The following is a 23,154-nucleotide window of genomic DNA, read 5'->3' as shown; positions in this document are numbered from 1 at the left end:
AGTGCGGTTCCCAGCATGCCTCGCATCCGGCTGTGGCCGTGGCCGCCCCGCCCCACGCCGCTCGAGACCCCCACGGGCTCTCCAAGAGCACCCCCCCCCCCCAGCGCCGCCACGATGGCCCTGGGGCCCCCACGCCCACCGCCGCTCAGCCACCCCCCCCCCCCCCCCCCCCAGGCCACCGGGCACTTCTGGAGCCCAGGTTGGGGGCTGCACCTGTTCAGGAGTAGGCTGGAAACTTGGGCCTGCCCTCAGGCGGCGCTCACTCAAGCCCAGCGTCAGTGCTGCGCAGCCCCGAGGGACGGGCGCGCCAGCCCCAGGGAACCGAGTTTTCTCCTGCGAGCCAGGACACGTTCGCGCCAGAAAGCCGATTCGCCGAAACCCTCAGCACCGGGAAGCCACTGGAACGATGGGGTAGAAAAGATCGCGATCTCCACTTAGCACGGGTATTGACCACATCGGGGAAACGTGTTTCACGTCCGCGGGCACGTCTCCTGGGTTGTCGAGTAAAATGCGCTTCTGGTGCCAGGGATTTTCAAGATGGAAAGCCTCTGCGGAGAGGTTGGCAGTAAGCCTAGAACTGGTAGGGATAGAGCGCGGAAAGGGACAGGACTCCACAGGCGGATTTGAAAAGGAGCAACAACTGAGCCAGAGGTAGAAATGGGGGTCTCTGGGAAAGGAGAGGATCTTACTGGAAAAGGACTGGGGAGGAGAGAATGGAAGCTCATGCTGGGGTGGGGGGGAGGGGGCAGACTTTCTGGCTGGACAGACTAGGGCCTGTACTGGGTGGAGCAGAGTGAAGACAGACCAGGAAAGTGGGGATGAGGCTGCTGAGATTACATCTGTGTCTTCCCGAGGGAGAAGGTTCCCGAAAGGAAGTTACTTCCTGTCTCCCTTGAGGGGATAGCTGGAAATTAGGAACAGTAGGTTTGGAGGAACCATTTACTCACGGATTTTACAGCGGAGGTAACATTCCTCCAGGAAGGGAAGAGGATCAAAATAATTTCCTGAGGAGTGTGGAGAGGGAGGCTTGTCTTCGATTGTTTTACAGGCCATTCCCCCAAACAGACATACTGCCCTCAGGGTCAGCTGTGTGCCGGGCATTGCTGGGTGTTGGGAAACCAAGATAAAATTAAAAAAAAAAAAAAAAAAAAGTGCTCGCTTCGGCAGCACATATACTAAAATTAAAAAAAAAAAAAATTTTTTTTTAACATTTGTTCATTTTTGAGGGGAGGGGGGAGAGGCAGAGAGAGGGAGACACAGAATCCAAAGCAGGGTCCAGGCTCCCAGCTGTCAGCACAGAGCCCCACGCAGGGCTTGAACCCATGAACTGTGAGATCATGACCTGAGCCGAAGTTGGATGCTTAACCGATGGAGCCACTCAAGCGCCCCAAGATAAATTTTTAAAAATGCAGTCTCTGACCTCAAGATGCTTGAAGTCTGAAGGTGGAGATGGGCTGGTCATCAGACGATTACAATAGTAGGTGCTTAATGCATTTATATAGAGGTGGATACAAAATTGTCAGGTTCTACATCATTAGGGTTTATTCTTGATGTTCGTCGTGGGGCTGTTCTAGAAGGGGTGAGAGTACAGAAAATGGAAGGACTTGATGTTGGATGGGAAGAAGAGGGGAGAAGGCCAGAGGATGGCGGTGCTGTGGGGACACTGAGAGAAGATGGTGATGATAACAGGTCTGTCACTAGCAGAAGGAGGGCAACACCGATGTCACTCACAGGACAGGAGTCCACGGCATCCTCAGCCACACAGCCCCCAGCCACTGCTTCCTAAGAAACTCTCTTCCATGCCAGTCTCTTGGGAACTGAAATTGATGATGATCACCAAATCCTGTGGTGTTAGAGCACGGACGATCTTCAGAAGTTAACTAGAGGAGGAAAGTGAGTCAGAAAAAGCTGGTGACTTGCCCAGAGGTTCCCCGGTTCCTCGGTGTTGGAATTGAGATGGGGACGCAGACGTCCTGACCCAGGTTCTTACAGTGCATGCCTACGCTGTTCCAGAGGCCTTTGCTGACTTTGCAGCCTGCACATTCCAGGACCAGTCTTAGCCGGTTTCTCCTGTTATAATGTTAACTACCTATTCCCTCTGGTCTGGTCCTCTGTGATCGCTATGAAAAGCTGCTTCTCAACCTCTTAGCCTTCTTTCGGTTCCCTGTTCAGTCGATTGTAGGCCACTCCAACAGACTGAGCCCCGGCCAGGATGAGGCAGAATTATCAGCTTCCCAGTTCTCTGTGGTTTACAGAACCCTGGATCCGGTGGTCTATTTCAGTCCTGGCCTTGACATGCTGACTCACACTTAGCTGGAGGCCTTGTATTGCGGTCTCTTCTCCCTTTTTGTTCTGCTCAACCCTTTCCTTTCTTCATTCAGTATCTTCTCCTTTTTTTTTCTATTCTCGCCTCCCTAGCCTCCTTTGTAATTTGTCACTTTCTTTGTCTGCTGGCATCTGACCTACTACTGAAGCCTATCCTCCGATCTGTAGTGTATCCTAGCAGTTACCATCGTCCAGAACCGTGGGGCGAGCGCCTGTTCTAGGCACTGGAGAGGGGAACAAAAGAAGGATGAGCCCACAATCTACCTGGGAGAGTCAGGTTCTTCGTCACTCAAGAACATTAGAAAACACTCTGTGCCTTTGCATATAGCAAATGTACATGGGAGAAATACCAGATGGGCAGATTAATGGCTAGGTGGGTCCTAAAATGATGCAAAAAAGAGTAAGGTAAAACCACTCCCACTTGGCGTAGTTTGTGAAATGGCAGTAAACGGAAGATCCAGCACAGAAATGTGAAATCCAACTTGGGTCCTATAACTCCATTTCCTCTAGAGGGCCTAATAGCGAACAAAAAGACTCAGGATGATCATGCATATTCAGTTTTATTTGCTTTTCTGGATCTGGCTCAATGGCCTCTCAGAATGTTTTTTTTCCTTGATGGCCTCAAGTCCTTTCGTGGGTCTAAGCATCATCTTGGGAAGGCCATGAGATTCAGGAAGACGTTCAGTTGGGAGCAATGACCTGAAGGAAAAGCCAATATGTCCACAGTCAGTAACTTCTGCCTCCCTCCCTTCTGTTTTCTTCAGGGCTCTTGGTTGAGTGTAGCCCGGCCCTGGGTTTCTGAGGGGAGTTGAGGGAGTTGGGTGGGGGGGGGGGGGGGGCAGGAGAGGGAGGGTAGGTGTATGGTAGGAAGTAGGTCTCAGCTGTGTCAGGACAATTCAATGTTCTAGGCACATATGTAGCACCTAGTGGCAAGAATAGGCCTTGAAATGGTTGTGAATCAAAGTTCACGCCACGAGACTCCAGAGTGTGTTTGAAGGCTAGAGGGCATAGGTGGGATGATTGTGAAGCTACCACTAGGTCAGTGTAGGTAAAGCCTCATCTAACCTTCAAGCATCATCTAAGGTAGTAAAACCTCTTGCTAAAGGGTAGAGCAGATTCTCATAATGCCCTTAGAAAGAGCTCATGGGAGAAAACGTTAGTGACTCTTCCCTTTCCCAGGTGCACGCAGGACTTTCTGAAGCTGTTTTTCTCTTGGCTTTGACTTAGGACAGCACTGCCCTCTGTCCGGTTGAGGTCTGCTGTTGTCACCACCTTACCCTAAACAGTAAGCACTTGGGTGATGTCGGCTGAGCGGGTATGCAGAGGGGAACTTGGGATGGCAGCATTATTGAGGGGAAATGCATCATGGAGGCAAGGGAAAGGAGTAAACGAATGTGGTAAGGAAGATGATGGCCTCCCTGTCCAATTATTGCTCCCCAGCCCCGCCAGTGTATGGGTCTCCAGGTGACCCTGTTTCAACCTGTCATGTGAGAGGACTTACACTGTTGATCCAGGAGATGTAAGCAGAGACCCGTGTGAAGACTGTGGGCTTCCTGGAGACGTTACAGCCCAGACTGGACACGAAACTGGTCACTCCATGGACAGCATACTTGCCGTTCACAAGGCAATGGAGAGGGCCCCCAGAATCACCCTGCAGGGAGGAGAAGGAGGGTCCTAAAACTCCATTTTAAAATCTTTGGACCTTTGCTTTTGCTTATACCCCACTTCTGCATGCAAACCCTGTGCAGTTTTAAAGCTCCAATTCAAATCCCTACTTCCTTCATATCCCCACAATCCAGATGAATCTCATCTTCCTGTCCTTTCTTTTGCTGTACTTAGGTCATGTTCTGCCTTGTATTTTGGTTTCATAATTTGTTTCTACCTGCCACACCTGTCTATGAGCTTTTTGAAACAGCTTTTTGAGACTGTGTCTTACTGACACGTTTCCTCTCCACAGTGCTAGCATAGAACTTTGAATGTCTTAAGCTCAATAGCTTTTATTGACTTAAATCGAACCTGGGAGTGGGGGGAATAGGGTGTCCTCATGATGTCTTCATCCCCAGCATTTAGACCAGTGGTTCTAATTAGACTTAGCCTTTAGACACAGGGTAAGTAGTCAACACATGAAACTAAACTGGGGTGAAGGGGAGAGAAAATGATACATTGAGTAATGGTTACATGCTCAGGCTTAGAATCAGAGGAACCTGGGTTTACCTGGACACGCTCCTCCTTACTCAGCTCCCAGGATGCCAGTTCTATAATTCCAGACAGAAAATCAAAAGATAGTTCTCTGGAAAACCTGACCAGCACAAGAAGGAAGACCTAAAGATCCTGCCATTAGAGGTCCTCCACTGAAACCATCAGACCTTCACTAGGTCACCCAACAGACCAGTTCAGTGTGGATGAATCCCACCGAAGGCTCACAGCTACTGATCAGCTTTTTATTACCTCACTCTGAAATGAAAGGAGATGGTCAAGGAGTACCACACATCTGAAGAAAGCCTCTAAGATAAAAATAGAATTCAAAACGAAGAGACAAAGAAATAAACAAAAAATGAAGGGGCAGCCAAGGGTATGCAGGGAGAAGGAAACAAGCAATAAAAACCTGTGATTAGTATTGCATCCATGATGCAAGAACAGCATACTGCAAAACGAAACATTCAGAAAACAAAAAGAGCCTTCGGAAATTATGAGTATGATAGTAGAAATGAAATGTTGGAAGGATTGGAAGATACAGTAGAACAAACAAAATATAGAGAAACTAAGAAAATAAGAGGACCATCTAAGGAGGTAAATAGGTGAATAACAGAAATTCTAGAAAGAGACTATAAAAAATGGAAGGAAAGAAGTCATCAACAAACAAACATTTTCAGAACCAAAGTTCTGGAGTTTCTAAAATGAGAAAACCCACCAAGGCTCTCTCACGATGAATGCAAATAAACCCATACAAAGACACAAAATACTGGGGTCAGGAGAGGGTAAAATAAGTCACTTAACAAATGAGTGGGGAAGTGTGGGGCCGAATCAGTGATAAAATGGGCATATATTTTGCCGATTTAAAGACAGTTTTTAACTCCAGGGAAAACAAAGTTCTGCAGGAAATGAAAAGTGATTTTAGAATACAACATGGATAAGAGTTCAGGCCTTAAAACAGAAGGAAATCTTGCCATTTGAAACGATGTGGATGGACCTCGAGGGCAGTGTGTTCAGTGAAAGCAGTCAGAGAAAGGCAGATACAGGATGATCCCTCTTACTGGTGAAATCTAAACACAAAACAAAACAAGCTTATAGGTACAGAGAACAGAGTGGTAGTGGCCAGAAGGGGAGGGGGGAGGAACGGGAAAAAAAAAAACCCAAAAACGTTTCCCTTTCTCATGAACTCACTGAAGGATTTGCAGCATCAAAGAAGAAAGAGAAATACAGGAACACAGGACCAGCGACCCACAATAAAGCATATGCGTGCTTGTGTGTGCCAAGCCTGTCTCTGAAAGGATGGAGACAGCCAGGAACAGCCGTCAACTCCATGAAGATATATGTAATCTCACTTATAATGCTGCTTTTGATCACAACACACTCTTCCAAAACGTTCCAACTGTTAAAAAGGAGACAGCAGGCCCAAAATAAAGTCACTTATGCTAAACTCCACCAAGACTTAATACCTAACCTAACGGTAGCTTCAGTTTCTCCCAGAAATGTGACCTTTAACCAGCCAACCTGGAATTTTTAGGTCAACGCTAGGCGGCAATGTGCTGATAGACCCCTTAGGAGGGCCACTTTGCCTAAAACAAGGCATTCTTTGCCACAGCTCAATGAAGCTGCTTTCCGTTCGCTCGAGGAGATGCTATCTGATTCATGAATCATTGAATGAAGTTACTTTGATCTTTAAATTTACTCAGCTGAATTTTTGTTATTTAACAGATTTGGTGGCAGAGGCCAGAGCAAAGGGCACTTCTGACAGCTTTGGGGACACCAAGAAACAGGCATAAAACTCTGCAAACACTGAGTTTACTGTCTTTCTCACCATTTCCAAGGGCCATGGGTAAGTCCCTTTGTCAATTCCATTAAGAATGAACTCTCATCACATCTTTAATAATGGGCATTTCTGGTCTTTTATCATGTACAGAGAGTTACTGTTTTACAAAAGCTTCCCGCAAATGTGTTTTATCCTCAGAGAAATTCATGGAAAAGAATCTAACGGGTACTCTAGAATACAGGTTCCTGATAACTTTCAGATCAAGCAACTGAACTGGGTGAGAACTTCCAGAACTAGTGGGAAAAATGGATTCAAATAGGACAGATGTTAATTACATGGGCATGAGTGAACTGAGGAGAGGATGATTATCATTTGTATGACTTCTTGTTTAAAACACTACTGGTTGGGGGCGCCTGGGTGGCGCAGTCGGTTAAGCGTCCGACTTCAGCCAGGTCACGATCTTGCGGTCCGTGAGTTCGAGCCCCGCGTCAGGCTCTGGGCTGATGGCTCGGAGCCTGGAGCCTGTTTCCGATTCTGTGTCTCCCTCTCTCTCTGCCCCTCCCCCGTTCATGCTCTGTCTCTCTCTGTCCCAAAAATAAATAAAAAACGTTGAAAAAAAAAATTAAAAAAAAAAAATAAAACACTACTGGTTGTCTAATGTTTTCTTTTCCAGATTTTAGGAAACCTTTTTATCTTTTCTCTTAAGCTATCAACAATTTGGTAAGATATACATTTGTGACCAAAGGTGAAACATTTACTTGTTTTTTCCCTACCTGATCCCTCCAGAATTCAAAAATTCTCAAGTAGTCTTTTCATGACAACATACAGTTGACCCTTGAACAACATAGGGGTTAGGGACACTGACTGTCCCTCCCTGTGTAGTCAAAAATCCCCGTATAACTTTTTATTCCTCCAAAGTATAACTACTAGTAGCCTACTATTGACCAAAAGCCTTACTGATAAGAGAAACAGTCAATTAACACATATTTTATATGTTAGATGTGTTATATATGGTATTCGTGCAGTAAAGTAAGCTAGAGAAAATAAGATGTTATGAAGAAAATCATAAGGAAGAGAAAATACACTTACTGTTGTATATTTATTGAAAAAAGAATCCACATATAATGGACCCACACAGTTCAAGCCCATGTTGTTCCAGGGAAGCTACAGTTAGTTGTTTACATAGGTTCAATGAGAATCTGATCTCCTTGTAACAAGACACAATTAGAAACATTGGTTATATTACCAAAGCTCTGACTGGAATACCATATTTGAGAACATTATGCATAGACTCAGATATGACCAGACACTTTCAAGAAACTAAGATCAACTTGGGGTGCCTGGGTGGCTCAGTTGGTTAAGCATCTGGCTCTTGATCTCGGCTCAGGTCACGATCACACAGTTTGTGGGATCGAGCCCCACATTGGACTCTGCACTGACAGCATGGAGCCTGCTTGGGATTCTCTCTCTCCCTTTCTCTCTGCCCCTCCTCTTTCTCTCTCTCAAAACTAGAAAGAAAGAAAGAAAAAGAAAGAAAGAAAGAAAGAAAGAAAGAAAGAAAGAAAGAAAGAAAGAAAGAAAGAGAGAAAGAAAGAAAAGAAGGAAGGAAGGAAGAAGGAAAGAAAAGAAAGAAACTAAGGTTGACTTTACAGAGCCAATAAAGCCTCATGGAAAGATTGACCTGGCACTTTGCTTGTAAGATTCCAGCAAAGCAGTCTTAAAAAGAACTTATGTGGTCAGTCACTATTCTTGCTGCACTTAGGTAAATAATCAGGCAAAGTTTAATGTAAACAAACCAATTCTTCTGTAAAAAAATGAAGGTAAGTGTAGAGGGAAGAACTTATGTTTACACTATCATCTGTATTAGATTCTAATCCTGTTAATTGTCTCTGAGGTTCTGTTATGTACTTATAAACTGGATCCTGAATTCTTCTAGTTTCCTAAAAAAATCTGGCTCTGACTCTTCAAATTAACATTTCCAATGTTCTCTCACCCTTTTGATTTGGAATCAATAAGAACACAGATTGCTCCTGAAAGTCCTTGGAAGGGACTACCCCAGGTCCTCCTCACCACCCAGATGGTGGTCAGACTCCAGGGACTTGGACATGCATCTCACAGCTGAAGAAGGTCCCACCTGACATCGGGTCCTACACAAACACTGGAGATGTTCCAGTCAAAGTGACTAGGAAGAGAAGTAGCTGACATGGAGGTAGACTTGCTTCCTCCCAAGATGCCAGATGAAGACTTCATACTTTAACTGACTAAATACGAAACCCTTTCTTCTTCCCTTTCTTTCCTTCACTCTGGAGCTGGCCTAGAAAGATAATGCCATCATCCATATCTCCTGGGCCATGGCTAAGGGGGATAACCTCTGGAACTTAGAACAACTTTTTTTTTTTTTTTTTAATTTTTTTTTTAACGTTTTTATTTATTATTTTTGAGACAGAGAGAGACAGAGCGTGAACAGGGGAGGGGCAGAGAGAGAGGGAGACACAGAATCCGAAACAGGCTCCAGGCTCCGAGCAGTCAGCACAGAGCCCGACGCGGGGCTCGAACTCATGGACCGTGAGATCATGACATGAGCTGAAGTCGGACGCTTAACTGACCGAGCCACCCAGGCGCCCCTAGAACAACTTTTTATTTCAGGCTGAGAGAAGACCTAACTGACCCCTGGCTTGAATGGACAAATGCAACAATCCCTGAGAATGAATCCATTAACAGTGCCATCTTACTGAGAAGTGTTTTGTGCCCTGAGACGGGTTGTCTTTGTGGTAATTATCACTCCCCTTGGGCCTATGAATGACAAGATAGCTAGCACATAGCCAGGAAATACCTTTTAGGTTATCCAACTGTGCCCCTAGGCTTTCCACAAATGAACTAAGACACCTCATTGTACAATTGCCCTGGATTTACATCACCGAGTTGGAGAAAGAATTGAGTTAGAAAGGAATCATCGAGTTAGATCATTGAGTTAGAAAGGAATTTTTCATGATTCAGGATTCACTTCCTTTGGCAGGGCTACACTTCCCTGGTTAGGAGTAAAGGTACATGAGCATATGATCAGAAACCTCTCTTTAACTCTTAAAGATATTGTAGAATCTGTTGCCAAGACAATAGCTGCCCAATAAAAATCCTTAGACTCTCTAGCCAAAGTTCTTTTTTTTTTTTTTCCTTAGGGAGAGAGAGAGAGAGAGAAGGAGTGAGTCAGGAAGGTCAGAGGGAGGGAGGGAGAGAGAGAGAGAGAGAGAAAGAGAGAATCTCAAGAGGCTCCACACTCAGCACAGAGCAGAGAGCCCAATGCGGGGCTTGATCCCGTGACCCTGGGATCATGACCTGAGCCAAAACCAAGAGTCAGACACTCAACTGATTGAACCACCCAGGTGCCCCATAAGTTATTCTTGATGATAGGATAGTCCTTAATTATCTTTAGCTGAATGAGGGGATGTCTGTACTGTGGCCAATACCACCTGTTATGCTGGATTAACACTTCTGGAGAAGCTGAAACTCAATTACGTAAGATCACTGAGCAAGCCAACGTGGTTTACAAGGGTGACTGCTACAACAGGGTCTTTCTTTGACTGACTTGATTTTGATTGGTTTGGATGTTGGGGACCATGGCTCCAAAGAGCATTCTAAACACTGGGAATTATTCTGCTTATAGTAATCATAATAGTCTCCCCTGTCCATTGTTATTCTGTCAAATGTTTTAAATGCATGTTCACAGCCACTAACCACCAAGAAAATGATCTCCCCAAAACAGGAACATCAGAAAAAGAATGAGGAGAACGAGCAACTTACAGATCGTTGAACCTGAAGTCATGGCCTGTGACTATCACAGAGATTAAGCAAAAAACCATATGACCTGTGAATACCACACAAAGGATCAACAAAATTTCACAAAAAGCTGTGAGAACTACAGGGCAGTTGCTAAGGAGACAGTAGATCCAAAACTGAGTCACTTGTGCTAAACCCCACCAAAACTTAACACCTAATCTAATTGCAGCTTCAGCTTCTTTCAGAAACGTGACCTTCAGCCAGCCAAACTGGAATTTCCTGGTCAGCTCGAGGAAGAGCTGACTGCTAAGAGACCCTCTCTGTTCCCCTTGGGAGGACAACCTTGCCTAAAACAAGGCATTCGTTACTAATAATTTCCTTTATTCCAGCTCCCTCTCTGCCTTTAAAAACTTTTCCTTTTCTGCAGCTTGATGGAGCTCCTTTCTATTTGCTAGATGGGGTACTCCCCAATTCCTGAGTCCTTGAATAAAGCCACTTTGATCTTCAAATTTACTCAGTTGAATTTTTGTTATTTAACAGGTACCTCTGTGAAAAAGGAAGAGAGATCCACATCACCCATAATGCCTGAACTGAAAAGTAGGAATACAAGCATTTATTTTTATAGAGGTATGGAGACCCCAAAAGAATCAGCTGACAAGAGTTGAAAGTGGTCCCTTCTGGGGAGGGAGATCTAGAAGAGTGGAAGGAACACAATGATTGTTCTTTTCCATCATTAAACTCATAGTTTTATTTGTCACCTTAAGCAACTTAATACATATAGCCTCGTTAAAAATTGAAGCTTAAAAGGAAAAGACACCAAAAGTTCAAATTGGGGATGATTCTTTTAAAAAGGAACTAGCTGTACCACACCCCAACTACTGCTTAGGAAAATAGGATGTTTTCTTTAGACTACTGCACTCAAAACAAATCAAACAAAACAACCTAAAAATCTTCCACCCAAATTCTAATAGAGGGTTGAGAGTGTTTCTGGGCTAGAGGAATGGAAGGTAATTAAATTACATATAACACTATCATCTTATGTTAATTGACTTGAAAAGAAACACAGGCTCTGGAGAGATGGTAGGTGTGGCTGAGGATCTGAGGGCAGAAGGAAGAGCTGGGAAGGAGCTCGGTGGGAATGAGTGGATCCATTCTGAGGTGAAGAGTTGGGGGACCCAGAAGTCTGAAAACCCAGAAGACACACTCTTGGGAAACTCCAGTGGCAAGGGATCTGGAGACACAACTGCCTCAGAGAATTGTCAGTTTAGAGCGGCTGCAGGAAGAAAAGTACTCTACTTATTCAGACTTTAAGACCCTGAGAGAGCAGAGGGAAAGTGAATTAACTCAGAAAGGTTAAACCTTAAGGTAATAGGGGAAGCTGGCTGGTGAGGACCTGGAAGAGAACTGCTTACCTATCAGTCTCTACCTGCATGTAGGGCTCCCAGGATACAGGACTTCTATGTTTTAACACTAGGAGGGCAAACTGGGATGAGTTGGTCACCTTACTTCCATGGTTCTAGGTGCTCACCAGAAACATTTGGTCCTTTGAGCCTACTCTTTCAGTCAGCCTACCATTCTACAGCTGGCTTCTCTTTTTCCACTTAGCTCGGACCTTGCATTTGGTCTGCAGTCTTGTCCTTTAGCTCCAGTAATGCAGGAAAACCCAGCCCTGGATTAACGCATCCCTGCAACTGGGTCTTGAGTAAAATGGAGTGAATCACACGCTCACTTAGTCACTGCGCGGTCTGCAACCTCACTCTATCAGTAACATCTTGGAGGTCAGTCATCGTCCTACTCACTCTAATTAATCCAGACCCATACAACCCTTGTACCTTCATTATCAGCATCCAACCTGACTCCTATTTCATAAGTAAATAGACAAAATAATGCAACCCCCTGCCATGCTCCAGCCACCCAGCCTGCACACTCTTTCATATCCGCACACATTTTGGTGTCTCTCTTCCTGTGCTCTTGGTTCCATCGCTCCTCCTCTGGGATCTTGTGCCATCCGTTATTTCCTCTCACTGACTCTACAAGATGCTTTCTTCTCTGCCTATTAACACACTCACTTTTAACATACTATATTCAGCCCCTCCATGACTTGTCATTCTCCTTAAAGCTACCAGACTTTTTTTTTTTTTTTTTTTTTTTTTTGGTCCCTCTCTTTCACCCAAGATTCTTGGAAGAGCATTCTCCATTCCTTACTATGTTTCTTGTTGCCTCTTCATTTCTTATCTTCAGTAAAACTTCTGCCCCCTCCAGTCTACTGAAACTGTTCTTGCCAGTTACCAGTGACCCACCAACTGTGCAAGTCGGCACTTCAGTGATCTACTGTGGCTCCTGGATGCACTGTGTCATACTGTGTATGACACGTTAGTATTTCCTGAGATTCTGGAAAACCCTTATCACCTCTCATTCCTCTTAGGTCTTATGGGTTCTTTGTCCTCCACCTACCCCTGCAGCATTCAAGTATTCATGTTATCATAGTTTTCCCTCAACTCACTGTTCTTTCTTTTCTCATTCTACAACCTTTCCCCTGCAGGATGGGGGTGGCTGGGGTGGGGAGTGGAGCTCATCTGCTGTATCTCTAGCCCAGCTCTCCCCACACTCTCTTCTTCTTTATATCTAATTACTTACTGATTCATTATACCTGAATGTCCCATTGGGATTTCAGACTCAACTTGTTCAGAATCAAGTTCATCACCTTCTTTCCCAAATCCTATAAACCTTCTGTCATTGGAGGCAGCAAACCCCTCCCCTAAATCACTTAAACCGGATGCCTGGAAGTCACTCCAGATGCTCCTTCTTTCTCCCTCCTCTCCACTGCCCTAGTTCAAGCCCTCAAATTTATTGCCTAGATAATTACAATAGTCTCCTAACCTGTCTCTCATCCACCCTTCCCCTCTTCAAAGACACGCTTACCTTGTCATTAGACGATACCTCTAAAAGGCAACTCTGATAATGCTATTCTCCTTTTTATAACTCTTCAATGGTTTCCCAGTGCCCAAGAGATAAAGTTCATGTCCCTAAGCATGCGATGGAGATTCAGGGCAGGCTGCCCCAAAATATACCACTTTGGGACCTTGATTATTTTGAATTAAAGTTACTTAAGCACAGACAATGTAAGAAGGATATTCTAACCCTACTTTGTTTCTCGGAAAGCAGAAAATAAATATCCCATGTGAAAAGTACCCCCCCGTACCAGGAGGGAAGGAGACATCCTTATGGTTGGATATAGGGAATTCAGGGCTATAGAACAAACCCTCTTACCTCACCTTGTTGGGTCTTAACTAATTTACACCAAACCCAAACTTCTTTGTCTTGCCAATTCTTCACAGATTTATTTTTTCTTTGTCTAAAAGTTCTTTGAGTCTCATATGTTTATGAGCTCCTGCACATAGGAGATTAAATTCGTTTTTCTCCTGCTAATCTGTCCTATGTCAATTTAATTATTAGGTGAGCCAAAGAACCTAGAAGGAAGACGGAAAAATTTTCTTCCCCTGCACATGGCACTTGAAGCCCTAAGTCACGTGGCTCCTGCTTGCCTTCAGTGTCCTCTCCTGACCTTCTCTGGTATGGTAATAGTTTATTTCTAGACCAAGGGTCAGCCAACTTTTTCTATAAAGGGCCAAATAGTAAACATTTTAGATTCTGCAGCCTGTGGAGTCTTTGTTTCAACTATTCAACTCTCTGAAAGCAGCCGCGAATAATATGTAAATAAACAAGTATGGCTGTATTTTTTCCAATTAAATGCTCTTTAATGAACATTAGAATCTTATATTTTTCATGTGTCATGACATTATTTTTGTAAATTTATTCCCAACCATTTAAAAATGTAAAAAGCATTCTATAGAATGGTTGCAGAGAAACAGGCCGTGGATTTGGAGGCTTGTGGGCTCTGACCTCTGCTCCAGCTGTAGGGAAGGCCCTGTAATTCTCTAAGTGTTCTAGATGGTTTCTTGGCCCATGCCCTCATTCATGCTGTTTCTCTCTCTGAACAGCTTTTCCCCTTTATGCCTGGCTTTCTCCCATTTAACCATCAGGACTCACTACAGGCTCCACTTTCTTGGGGGGAAGCAAGTCTTTTCTGACCCCAACAGGTACAGGTAAGTGCCTATCTTTTGGGCTCCTATATCACCCTACGCATATCTTTATTATGACACTTACCCACGTTGTATTACACGTTCTATCGTATGTCTGCTCCTGCCATTCCTCCACTAAAACACTGTATTTGAGTCATCTTTGTATCCCTAATACTTAGCACAGTGCCTGGCCTCTAATAGGTAATCAAGAACATTTGTTGAACTGCATCAAGAAATCTATAAGATGGTACACTGCTGATTGATTTTGTCTAAATAGAAGAGGATCCCATGTATCATATATATATAAATGATTATAACACTATTTTGTGCGCTCTCCCCTGCCCCATTCATCCGTATATACTCCTGGAAATACTACTGAGGTAAAGGGTTGGTGGAGAAGGAGGTACAAGGAAAGCTGGGATCGATGGGAACAGAGCTTTTCTTATACACAGTTACGACCACCACCACTCCAGGCTGTAAAAAGTCTAGGTGACAACTTCCAAAGAACGCACACATACACCAACACGCAAATGTTGGGCCACATCCAAGCCTCTGAGGTCAGGGCATTAGGCAAGGTGAATTTCAGCAGATTCCTTGAGTGCCGAGTTCCTGGCACAGACTCATTCTCACTGAGACGCCAGAGTAGCAAGCGGAGTCTGGACAGGGGGTGGGAGCAGGTGTGGAAAAGGGAGTGAGGAAAAGGTTGGGGGTGGGGTTTGGGAGGCCAAGAGGGGAGGGGCCCAGCCTGCGATTCCTGATGCCTCCTGCATGTGTTCACCTGGCATCCAGAGCGAATTCCGTCTCCTCCAGCGCATACCATGGTGCTCTTCACGGTGGAGCCCCAGTAGCTGGAACTGGAGCAGGTGGCGTAGTCCACACTGGGCAGGTAAGCCTGCTGCAGGGCCTGGGCCAGGGGCCCATTGGCTGAACAGGACACACAGCGTTGGAGGTCAGCCCCAAACCCTCTCGGGGGCGGGGGGAGCCTTCCACACCCTCCCAAGCCTTCCCAAGCTCCAGTGAAAGCTGAACTCAGGGCAAGCTCCTTCCAGGGCGTGCCACAGATCCTCTCCCCTCCCCACTTTATATGCAAGCTACAGGCCCCTTCCTTCAGGGCTCATCCTTGATCACTGTTTCCAAACTCCAAACCACCAACCTCCAATCTCCCTACTGCTGCTTAAAAAAAGGAAAGCACTTTAAAGTCACCGGAATGGTCGTATTTGTCGAGAACTCCCCTGCTTTCACTTCACACTGTAAACGCCACGAAGCAGAACCGGGACCATACACCCTTCTTTTCATTTCCTAAGAGCTTGCTGCAGCTTTCCTTTATCTGGCTCTTTGGACTTTTCAAAGCCTTTGCACATGAATTACTTCTCTGCATCCTTACAACTATGCTTTCATGTTCTAGAGATCAGGAGGTCGAACCACTATGATATTAAGTGAACTGAGAGCAGCTGCATTAGAAGCATGTCTCTCTCTCTCTCTCTCTCTCTCTCTCTCTCTCTCTCTCTCTGTCAGCTCCAGGTTTTCCCAGCAGACTGGCTGCTTGTGGCAAGGCCTTGCCTCTCCCCCAGAGCTCAAATACCGCCTCCTGGCTGACAGATGTCTGTGTCAGTCCTAATGTCCCTGCCCTTCTTAACCATCTCTGCTCATAGCCCGTCCTACCTTTCTGTGTTGTCTGGATGGCATTGCCTACCTGAACTCTTCCCGCGATGAGCAGAAGAGAGCTAGCTGAGTTCTCTTTTGCCTTCACTCCTCTGGACCTACGGCTACCTCTGGTTTATTCACCCCAACCCACAGCCTGGCGACTTTGGAGGTAGCGTGATGGTGTAACGACCACCAGAGTGGGAGCCAGATACCCGGGTCCTGGCTCCAGCGAACTAGTTACTAACCAGTCACGTGGTCTTAATTTTCTTGGGCCTCAGTTTCCTCAGGTTATAAAATGAGAGGCTTGTAAAAATATGCCGTGAGGGAAGGTGGCATGTTTTGTTTTGTTTTGTTTCTCAGTTATAAGACTCTATGAATCTCTGACTTGACTGTTCCATGGCCTATTCTTAGCTCGATTTCACGCACCAGTTCTTCGATCTCTGGTTCCTCGTCCCTGACTAGGGCTGCGACCTAGGGCTACAGAAAAATGCTCCCCAGAAGCCCAGCTACGTACTCAAGCCCCGTGTGGTGGATTTTGCCAACGCAGGTGACTTACTCTTGGTCATGCCCCAGCCCGTGATGTAGCAGGGATTGTTGTTGGCCAGGATGGCCCCCGCCGGGGGCAGGACACCCAGCTGCACATAGTTGTTGAGGGTAACTCTCTGGGCCAGGCGCAGCAGGGCAATGTCATAGCTGTGGGAGGAAACGAGCCTGCTCAGGCCTTCCGTCAAGGTCGGCACGCGGGGCGGCCCTCACTAAGCCTTTGTGTGCCCATAGAATTCGAAAGGAACAACTCAGAGAAAGGGGGAGGCTGGTTTGCTTGGCCTCCGACTCAGTCAAACACAGCTGGATTGTAGGATATTACTTGTCGAACAGCAGCACCTGCTGGTGAGGTCTTGGTGTTGTGGTCTAGCTGTGGCCTCTGCGACCTCGGTGGTGGTAGTGGGGCTTACGTCTCTCAGTTATGAATGGGGAATCAGAAAGGAGCCGAGTGCTGTGATCTTGGCCATAGAGAAGAATTCTCAGGGAAGAAAGACCTACCGTGCCGCGTGGGTCTGAAAACTCCGCGGTGATATCCCAGCTCCTTGAACCCGCTCCCCGCCCCCCACGACCCCCAGCACTGACCGCCATTTTAACTACCCCCTTTCCCAAAACATACGGCTCAGTCTGGCACGAGTTTTCTCAGATCAGATTCATTTTAAGACATTTACTTTTGCTGACGGAGTCGATTCCCTAAAATGAATACTAAGCAACAGCAGAAATGGAAACCTTGAACGCTGCAGAGAAGGAGTTTCAGGTGACCCGATCACGCAAACCAGCCTAGATCAAACAAGTCACAAAGGCCTTCCAAAATTCTCAAGCCTCCCAAAAGCTAAATTCTCAGAGTCCTTCCGAATGAACGTGAGGGAAGCCAAGCCCCTGTTGCTGGCCAGTCAGCCCCCTACCTCCAGGCCAAGGCCAGCCCAGCCCTGTCCCTACCCGGCGGCCACGTTACTGCTGTTCCAGTAGGGATGCACCACGATCTTCTGCACACTCACACGCTGCTCGGTGCCATCGTTCTGGCTCAGGTTGTGCTCTCCAGCCACCACACGGAAGGTCATTTTGCTGGAGTGAGAGAAGAGCAGGAAGCCCTGAGTGATCCAGGGGGCTCTTTTCCCTCAGAGAAAAGTTGGGAAGCCATCTCACATCTTATCTTTAGAACAAGAACTCATCGTAACTGGCCCAGGCAGAGGGCAGATGAAAAAGCCTGGAAGACGAGGCAGTAACAAGCCCCCTCGTTCTCGAATTTACTAACCTGTGGTGGTGACAAAAACTGCCAGCAACTTCACTGACCCATTTTTAAAGCCCAGCAGCAGAGGCTGAGTATCTCATAACCTGGGAGAGGTATGGTGAACATAAATGAAATAATGGCTCTCAGCCCACAGAGAGATTTTGAGGGAAGGATAAACCAATAGTTTAAAGCATGATCCCTGGGCCAGCAGCTCCAGCATAACCCGGAAACTTGTGAGAAATGCGGATTATCAGCCTTCAACCTGAACCCACCAAGTCAGAAGCTCTGATTTGTGCCTTCCAGGTGATTCTGATCCATGCTCAAATTTGAGAACAGTTGCTGAAGACACATACGAACAAAAATGATTGCCAGCCAGGCATTGACCAGGCACTGAAATATTTACCTACTTAATCCTCACAATAACTCGGCAAAGTAGGTATTATGACCCCATTTAAAATTTTTTTTTAACGTTTATTTATTTTTGAGACAGAGACAGAGCATGAACGGGGGAGGGTCAGAGAGAGGGAGACACAGAATCTGAAACAGGCTCCAGGCTCTGAGCTGTCCACACAGAGCCCGACGCGGGGCTCGAACTCACGGACCGCGAGATCATGACCTGAGCTGAAGTCAGCCGCTTAACCAACTGAGCCACCCAGGCACCCCGACCCCATTTTAGAAATAAGAGAATGAGAGCTTAGAGAAGCTAAGGAAGTCATCCAAAGGCACAAAGGTAGAAGGCGAAACGGGATGGGAACCTAAGCTTGCCTGATGCCAAAATCTGTACCTTTCATTATAGTCTACTACCTCCCCACAGGCCCCCCAACACCCCCTTAAAGGCTTGTCCTGAGTGCTCAAAGATACATCTTCCTCCAGAAAGGCCAGACTTCTCCCCTTCCAGAAGCTCAGCAAAGCTGGGTTTTGTTTTTCTCACCGGTCCACGCAGTGAGCAGCTGTCATCACCCAGTTCTGTCTGATGAGGGTCCCCCCACAGGTGTGATACCATTTGCCCCCAGAGAGGTACTGGAGGGAAATCTAGAAGGGGAGGAGAGAAAGGAGGGAGAGGTTGGCGTTTCTTAAAAGGCTTTGCCCCAAACTGCACATTACACTTCTTTCCATTCCTTCCATCCTTCCAAACATTCTCCAGCTTTGTGGGCCAGAGATGGCAAATGGGTTTCATTTGACCTGTCAGTTTCTACTGATCGGTCGCTATTGGCTCCTCGGAGTGGCGGTGAGAAGGGGTGTGCCGATGGCCCTGGGATCAGCAGGGAGTGCTCCACTGTTGGGTGATGTTTGCTGTGTACGTGGATGGGGGAGGAAAGGCACACACACAGCGTATTTGACATCCCCACTCGGGGTTGGTGCAAAGGGCCAAGAACCCAGGTCCTTTGACCTGCGTTCCCTCTTGGAAGGAAACGTGGCCATGGAATGGCTCCATCACCTAACCACAGGCTTAGGTCTCCAGAGCTCCCCCTCCAATGACCTCCAGACATGTCCTGTCCCCCCACTTCAGGGAATACTCAGAACCACCACTGGAATATTCAATTTTATCAGTTCATGTCTTCCTCAGCACCTCGTGTTCCACCATCGCTCTACTTCTGAAAATTCGGGTGCAAACTTTGGTGAACTGAATTGAATTCCAACTGGAGTGATTCCTGTCAAAGTGTGGTTATTCACCAGTTAATTTGCCAGTTTTACGCATTTAGAATTGCTTAACTGAAAGCCTAGCTGCCCTGTGACGAAAGTAGAAACGCTTTAAATAGCCAAATAAGCTACATGCTCTGCTTGGGGGTGGGGGGGGGGTGTGCTTGAATGCAGAGGCACACAGTGCGGAGTGGTGTGTGTGTGTGTGTGTGTGTGTGTGTGTGTGTGTGTGTGTCAGGGTATCGGGACGTGGAGCTGTGGGTCTGGCATGCAGTCTTGCTCGTGCCACTGGGAACATAAATGTGGTTTGGGTTTGGGTGTGTGCCTGGGAAAGTAAGTGTGGCTGGTGTTCAGATCCCCTCCCCCAAACCTTTTGTATGCTTCTTCCACCTTAAGCCTGGACCCGTTCAACCTTTTACCTCTAGAATCCAGACAGAGAACTTGTGGGTAAGGATGTGCACAAACACACATGATGTTGTATACCAGCACACATGCAGCTCTCGTTTTGTTGGAAGTCTGGGGCTGTGAAGGAACACCCACCTGCGAGGGCCAGGAATTCTTCCGGGCCTCAGTCCCTCCAACTACCCGGGCGTTGGTTTCTGGAAAGTCCTGGGTGCTGTGTCCTTTGTGGGGCAGAAGAAAAGTGAGTGATGACTAAGCATGGGGTCAGCTCAGGGTGGGGGGCAGGGTGGCTGTTGTGCTTTGTCTGCGAATTCACAGTTCCTCCCTAGCAAGTGAGGGGCCCAGCTGAGAGTTATGGGAGCCCTTTCGCCAAACAGGGGAGTCTGAGTGGCTTCTGCTTCACCCCACCCCCAGGTGTCCCCAGAACTCTGGCATACTACGAAGGACCCATCTCACATCACTGGGCTAGGGCCCCAGAGGCTCCCTGTGGTCTCAGCCTTGCTCGGGGTCATCCTAATGGCCTGAGGTGACCTCTCACCCCTCTACCCACACATACGGTGCTTTGGCAGGATTCTCCAGGGGGCAAGGACGGCAGTGCACATCCCAGCCAGACACCTGCTGAGGATGTCTTCCTGTCGATGAGGGTGGTAAGGAAGCCCAGACCCATGAAAGGGGCTTCTCTGTTTAGTGGCTCACGGCCCTGCCATCCAGAGGGTCCTGCATGGAGAGTGGCCCTCACTGCTCCTACCCTGGATTCCAGGAGGGTAAAGTTTTTGCTAGACCCACAGGGTGTCCCATCTCACCCTGGGATAGAGAGCAGGCCTGGACTTCAGGATAGCTTTTGGCTCTGCTGTCCAAATCCTCCGCCCTATAGAAGTCAGGCCCAAGGACCCACTTACCATAAAGGACCAGGGTGGCGAGCACCAAGAAGCGTAGCATGTTGCCGGCCGAGCAGACCACTGCCCCCTTGCCATGAACCAAGCCCTCTTTGTACTCCTCTTATCAGCAGCTTTGCTGACCGTCTTGCTGCCGCTGTCAGGGCTGCAGATGGAAGGCCGGGGAAAATCACAGGTGACATGGAAATACAAATGAAAAGATGTATTTTCAAGTAAACTAATTTATCTGTTGTTCAAAGGCAGAACAAAGTCAGGTTAGGGCTGACTTAAGCATCTGCATTCAGTGGAAAGGCATCCAGTGAACTCTTTTTTCAGAAAAAAGAGAGGGAACCAGGGCTGGTCTTTCCATCAGGGTGCTCCCTTCACAGTCTGTCACTGCCTTACCGTCCTCAGTGACACTGTAAGTGCAGAGATCCATTCAGTGCACCAGGAGGTGGAGGCAAGGGGTGGGGGTGGAGGAGGGAAGAGTAGTTAGCAAAAAGAAGAGACCACGACCTCCCCCTGCCCAACGAGGAAGGTGGGCTATGTCTCCAGGACAGAGGTGTAAATGCAGGAGGACTAAACCAAGTAGGGATGGTGGAGGGAATTCTGGTGGAAGAAGGTACTAAGAAACGGGTTTGGGGAGACTCGGACAGAAAGCCAACCAGAGAGCTCCCAGAGAAGGAGATCATGAGGTGGGTTAGAAGGGATAGCCCCAGGATAGGGAGATGGTCTGAGCACTGTGAGCATGGAGGGCAGAGGGAGCAGGTGAGGAACAGGCCTGGCCTGTAGGTGATGAAGGGCCCTGCCTGTCAAAGTCAGGAGAGGAGAAAGGAGGGAGGGGCAGGGCGTCTTGAGGCGGGCAGAGGACTTTGGGTCGGGAGGCCCCAGAGCAGAGGGCCAAGAGCAGGGCTGTGATTTAGGCAGAGAGAAGCCAGGAAGCCTGGAGGGAGGCAGGAGGGTCATCTGGTTCACCTGGGGGTCTTTGTGGCCTAGACACTTTCCAGAATCCAAAGTTCATGCCTGCAGTTGCAAGAGAGGCCTGGAAAAAGCTGTAGGAAGGAGCTCTGTAGGCCATGTCATAGAGTTCGGGGCCATCACATTATGGCTCTCGGGGCACCCGGAGGACCCCCTTTCCAGTCTGACTGCCAGGATTCCAATAAAAGCAGATGGGGAAGAGGCTGAGCTGAGCTGGGCTGGGGAACTGGGCCTCTTTGGCCATCCTCTCCCCACCTCCCTAGTTAAGAAGCCAGCTCTAGCTCCAGGATGAGAAGCCCAAGAGGAGGCCTTTAGGGCCACCTAAACATTACCCCTCAATATCACATACTCCAAAGTAAGCCTCTAAGGGCGCCGTCGATGTCACACTCACCTCCGTACCCTTGGCCTAGGGCCACCCAATCTGTGTTTGCATAAAAACCAAAGTCTTCAGGGACGACACTTAAGGCCCTCGCAACCAGCAACCGGTGCCTGGTCTGCATGGCCCAGCCTCATCTCCACTGCTGGTCAGACTCCCATTTTCACCGTTTGGGCCAGACGTAGACAGTAGTTGTGGTTTAAATGTTGAGGCATTGTGTTTCTTCTGACCAAGCAATTCTAATTCTAGGATTGCAATCCTTTTGAAAGAGACACAGGCACAAAAATAAATGTACGAGGACGCGGGTTATGGTAGAGGTTGTCACCGAGTTGTCGCAGGATTGGGACAAAAAAACCCCAAGTGTTCATCAGCAGGGAAAGGTGAAAGAAATTAGGTGTAACCAAATGATGGGGCACTCTCCAGCTTTTAAAAAGAATGAGTTAGACTTTAATGAACTGACATGAAAAGATGTCCTTGGGATATTAGATGAAGACATCAAATTGCAAATGATATGGTACTGGGTATGTGTGTACTTGTTATTCACAGAAAAAGGGTATGAAAGGGTTTCTACCCGGAAGTTGGTACTTCTAGGGAATGAGTCCAGAGGTAGGGAGGCATCGTGAGGATCAATTTCACTTCTTGAACTCATGTTTTTCGGTATCGTTTGGCTCCTCTACACCATTACTTTTGTAATTAACAATAAGAATCTCTCCTGGGGTATTTGGCTATTTTGGGCAATGGCGCCAATATTCTTCAAGTAGGAAATAGAGCCCCAGGAGGGACCAGCCATTTAACGCTACAGTGAGAGTCTTCGGGAACCAGGGGATAGTAGCACAGCATCAAGGTTTTAAGCAAGATTTAAGCAAGGTGTTAAGGTTTTAGGTGAACTCTGAGAATGATCAGAGGGGTGAATTTTAAGGAACAGTGCGGATACTGGGGTAGGGTGAGGCCAGCCCCAGCTAAGGGGAGGCCACGAAGTCTTGTATCACCCCATCAGTGCCCTCTCCCTCTTCTTGACCACCTATCTCCCCTAGTCCTCCCCTCACTCCCCAATCTGGACCTACTCTCTAGGTGTCGTATGTGCTTTCTTCCTCTCTTCTGCTGCACCTCTCATTCCCTGTGAGTTACTCTTAGCTGACTGCCCCTGGGAGAGATTATACTGCTTTTGCACAGGGGTGAGGAAACTTGGCACTAAACAGGCCACCTTGGTTGGGCGTATATCATGATATTGGCTGGAGAGCTGTTGAGTGAAGCCATAAGAGGATGAAGGATATGGGATAAATGGCAAACAATCAACACCTGATAAATGTTTG

General features: G+C 47.2%; 1 protein-coding gene and 1 long non-coding RNA gene across 4 annotated transcripts; one reads left to right on the top strand and one right to left on the bottom strand.

Moving 5' to 3' along the window:
• The first annotated feature begins 182 nt into the window (after nt 1–182).
• LOC131519595 (uncharacterized) lies at nt 183–14,476 on the top strand. Of its 3 annotated transcripts, XR_009265710.1 has the most exons (6): nt 183–651; nt 3,553–3,610; nt 6,244–6,364; nt 10,613–10,699; nt 13,529–13,645; nt 14,074–14,476. It is a non-coding gene; the product is annotated as an uncharacterized LOC131519595 (long non-coding RNA). The 3 variants fall into 3 exon arrangements; XR_009265711.1 differs by having other exon boundaries at nt 13,529–14,476; XR_009265712.1 differs by lacking the exon at nt 3,553–3,610 and having other exon boundaries at nt 13,529–14,476.
• Nucleotides 2,867–20,660, bottom strand: CELA1 (chymotrypsin like elastase 1). Its single transcript, XM_058742759.1, has 8 exons — nt 20,512–20,660; nt 19,751–19,833; nt 18,501–18,601; nt 17,278–17,403; nt 16,355–16,491; nt 14,933–15,078; nt 3,827–3,976; nt 2,867–3,024 (listed from the first exon to the last, which is right to left on the bottom strand). The coding sequence occupies exons 1-8, from the start codon at nt 20,549–20,551 to the stop codon at nt 3,007–3,009; spliced, it is 801 nt and encodes a 266-aa protein (XP_058598742.1). The 5' UTR covers nt 20,552–20,660; the 3' UTR covers nt 2,867–3,006.
• Nucleotides 20,661–23,154: the final 2,494 nt, after the last annotated feature.

The sequence above is a fragment of the Neofelis nebulosa genome, chromosome 8, assembly GCF_028018385.1.
Source record: "Neofelis nebulosa isolate mNeoNeb1 chromosome 8, mNeoNeb1.pri, whole genome shotgun sequence".
Lineage (NCBI taxonomy): Eukaryota > Metazoa > Chordata > Mammalia > Carnivora > Felidae > Neofelis > Neofelis nebulosa.
The sequence above is the reverse complement of the archived record's forward strand: the minus strand, read 5'-3'. Positions and strand labels throughout refer to the sequence as shown.

Coding starts and splice junctions, on each gene's coding strand:
- CELA1 (XM_058742759.1), bottom strand. CDS start 20,551: ATGCTACGCTTCTTGGTGCTCGCCACCCTGGTCCTTTATG. Junction 17,404..18,500: donor GCTGCTCACTGCGTGGACCG/GTGAGAAAAACA, acceptor CTCTCACTCCAG/CAAAATGACCTTCCGTGTGG. Junction 15,079..16,354: donor GGGCTGGGGCATGACCAAGA/GTAAGTCACCTG, acceptor TGTCCTGTTCAG/CCAATGGGCCCCTGGCCCAG.